Source organism: Etheostoma cragini, chromosome 4, assembly GCF_013103735.1.
Source record: "Etheostoma cragini isolate CJK2018 chromosome 4, CSU_Ecrag_1.0, whole genome shotgun sequence".
Taxonomy (NCBI): domain Eukaryota; kingdom Metazoa; phylum Chordata; class Actinopteri; order Perciformes; family Percidae; genus Etheostoma; species Etheostoma cragini.
Window position 1 is genome coordinate 1,302,597 of NC_048410.1, and position 3,230 is coordinate 1,305,826.

A 3,230-nucleotide genomic window follows, 5' to 3' on the forward strand; every position below is an offset into this window, starting at 1 on the left:
GACCACTCTGAATGATTGGATGTGAAAAGGTCCGAGCAAAGGATTACAGATCTACAGATCATAGAGTATTTTAACTCAAATAAATAATCAACCATCTTTTTAACCAAGCAGCGCAATGAATTACAGCATTTTAACTGAGTTAAGTATCTTTTAACCTATGTATCCTCATTCAATGTATTCTAAATATCACTGATATAGTCAGATCCAGGGTTGGGAAGGCTACAGCAGAAAAGAGAATATTAACCTGTGTTTGGAGGCCTATCATGTCAAATCAAAGCAAAAAGAAGCTGTTAGTCATTATGAGAAACCTCAAAATATTAACTCTTAAAATAATTAAATTGTATCCTGTGCTAACCTGTTATTTTGAAAAAGTAGATAGTATGCCTATCATTATTTTGAGATAAAAAAAATGTTTCCAATTATAAAAACTTTGTCGTTTGTCATCTCATTGGCGGAAAATGGCTTCCATAGAGCTACATTACCATCTGAAGCTTTGTCATATTTTACAACAACATATTTGTGATCCAACATTTCCTTTATTAAACAACATTATAAATAATTGTTATCTGATCAAATCATGTTACAGAAAGATTGAGGAAAACTGAAGATCAGAAGAAGAGAGGAAATTAACCTGTGTTTGGAGGCCCATCATCTCAAATCCATCATGGTAATCAATGCCAGCGGGTAAACCTGTCAGCCTTCACACCCAGCACCCAGTGTGTTTACCACCACTGAAAACCTCCCTATTTTAAACTAAATAAAACACACTAATGCAGTGATTTCACTTTAATTATATCCTCACACGTCTCTGCTTACTTGAATATCACTGTAACATGTAATTCACATTACTTTTAGATATTTTTAAAGACAAAATGTGAGGAAAACTCGCTGCGAGTAGTCCAAAATGACTGTGTATCTGAAAGGTTTGAAGCCTCCTGTAATCAAATAAACGAGTCCTCGTCACCAAGCATGACCTCAGTGTGAAGGGGAGAAGGTTTTCTCTCCACTACAACAACTTTTGTTCTTTAAAACGTTTTTCTTCTATGCGTTTTATCCCCAAATTGTGAAAGAGAAAACACAAAGTGTCGCCACATTTTCAGCAGGGCAGTGGAGCTGCTGTGGGTTGACTCTCCACGGTTCTCATGGGCTTTATATAAGTCCCGCCTCGCGCCTGAGCTAGACACAGCAGACTGTAACTCGACAGAGAAACACTCAGACATGGCAGAAGAAGCTCCAGCAGTTCCCGCGGCGAAAGCCCCGGCCAAAGCCCCCAAGAAGAAGGCAGCTCCCCGGGCAAAGAGCGACGGACCCTCCCTCCCGAAGCTCATCCTCGACGCCGTGACCGAGGCCAAGGACCGCAAAGGCACCTCGCTTCCGGCTATCAAGAAGACGCTGGCCACCAAAGGCGTCGACCTGGAAAAGGCCAACAAGCGCATCAACACCGCGGTGAAGAAGCTGGTGACCGACGGAAAGCTGGTCCAGAATAAAGGGATCGGCGCATCCGGGTCCTTCAAGCTCCCCAAGGCTCCGACTACAGCCGCCAAGCCCGGCAAGAAAGCTCCCGTTAAAGTGAAGAAACCCGCTGCCAAGTCCCCCCAGAAGAAAACCGCAGCTAAGAAGACACCAGTGAAGAAGACTGCAGCCAAGAAAACCGCCGCTAAGAAACCAGCAGCCAAGAAACCAGCAGCCAAGAAACCCGCAGCCAAGAAGTCTCCAGTGAAGAAAGCGGCCAAGAAGCCAGCAGTGAAGTCTACTCCCAAGAAGGCTGCCCCTAAAAAGGTCGCGAAGAAGAAGACTCCTGTGAAGAAAGCCCCGGCCAAGAAAGCTGCAGCGAAGAAGTCCAAGAAGTAAAGTGGCTCTTTAATCTGCACTCGGTGCACCAAAAGGCTCTTTTAAGAGCCACCACACACTCACGAGAGAGCTGTTTTCCTACAACATCATGTCGGTTTCTATCCAATCAAAACACGTAGATCCAAAAATATACCAATGAAGAGGGATGTATTTGTAGGTAAATCCATACGTAATCTTCAAAGAACAAAAATAATAATTTTCCCAGATTTGCTCCTTCAGTGCTTCATCTTCTGAACACCACAAGATGGCGCTAACACCAAACACGTTGACCTCCATGAAATATGCTGGTTTTTATTTGCAGTATTATGATACATTTTCAAACAACATATAATCTGAATAGATAGTAATTATAACATTGAAATGTACAGGCCTGAAGGCATGGGTCCATATTCCAAAGAAGAAGAATGTGATGATCAACACCGGTTTCATCAACTTCATACTCTATGGATCTTTTTCGGATTTTAAATCCGATTATGACACACACCTTTTATATTTTTAATATATTGTCGTCATATTGAGATTAATCCTGTTTTTTCAGGAGAGACAAGAAAGGCAACGGCCTACATTTAAAACTACAGTTAATACTATTCTAATATTCAAAAGGAGAAAATAATTGATAATCAACCCTCTGTTTAATCACATTAACACCTGATTCCCTGGTTGTGTTTCAGACTGTGTGATTTTAATGGGACTTTTATTTAATATGGAGGTGAAACCTGTAAACTATGAACAGTTTATCAAGGAAGACTTGGCTAAACATTTACAGAATAAGCATAGATTGCTATGTAACCGTGTCTTTAGATGACTAAATATATTACTAACAACAGTTTTCACCGTCCACTTAGACATTTTGTGTTCTGACATATTGTTTTAAACCGGGATGGGTTACATAATCCGTCAGATTAGAAAGTAATTAACAAATCCAGAGTAGCCTACACATGAAAATGTGTAATAAAATACACTGTCAAGGATTACTTGACAATGTAATGTTTAATAAATTCTACAGATTTCTTAAATTAAATAAACTGTTACAAGTTACTTAATGCTTAGTAAAATGTGTGAGAAATAATTTTTCTTCAAGAAATCAGAACCAAGTGATATAGTGATATCATAATGTTGACATTGGCTTTATCTTATTACTATTATTATTTCATGTAAATTGTATGTATATATGTTGTTGTATCCTAGTATTTCGTATTTATATGTTGTGCTGTAACACCATCATTTCCCATTTTTTTCAATAAGAGTCATAAACTCACATAAGGACCATAGCCTACAGGTCAATGGAAGAAACTACTTGTAAAAAAAAGAAAGAAGTAGGCTACATTAGCCCAAATACTATCTATCTATCTATCTATCTATCTATCTATCTATCTATC

The 3,230-nt window shown here is 39.0% G+C and overlaps 2 protein-coding genes across 2 annotated transcripts in view; one reads left to right on the plus strand and one right to left on the minus strand.

Moving 5' to 3' along the window:
• The window catches only part of LOC117944112 (histone H3), a 34,321-nt gene that overhangs the window by 24,861 nt on the left and 6,230 nt on the right, over positions 1-3,230 (minus strand). The window lies entirely within an intron of this gene.
• Positions 1,050-3,230, plus strand: part of LOC117944123 (histone H1-like) — a 10,239-nt gene continuing 8,058 nt past the window's right edge. Inside the window, exon 1 of the mRNA XM_034870686.1 lies at positions 1,050-1,800. Within this exon, the coding sequence (XP_034726577.1) occupies positions 1,219-1,800 (582 nt within the window). The 5' untranslated portion in view covers positions 1,050-1,218. The remainder of the gene's footprint in view (positions 1,801-3,230) is intronic.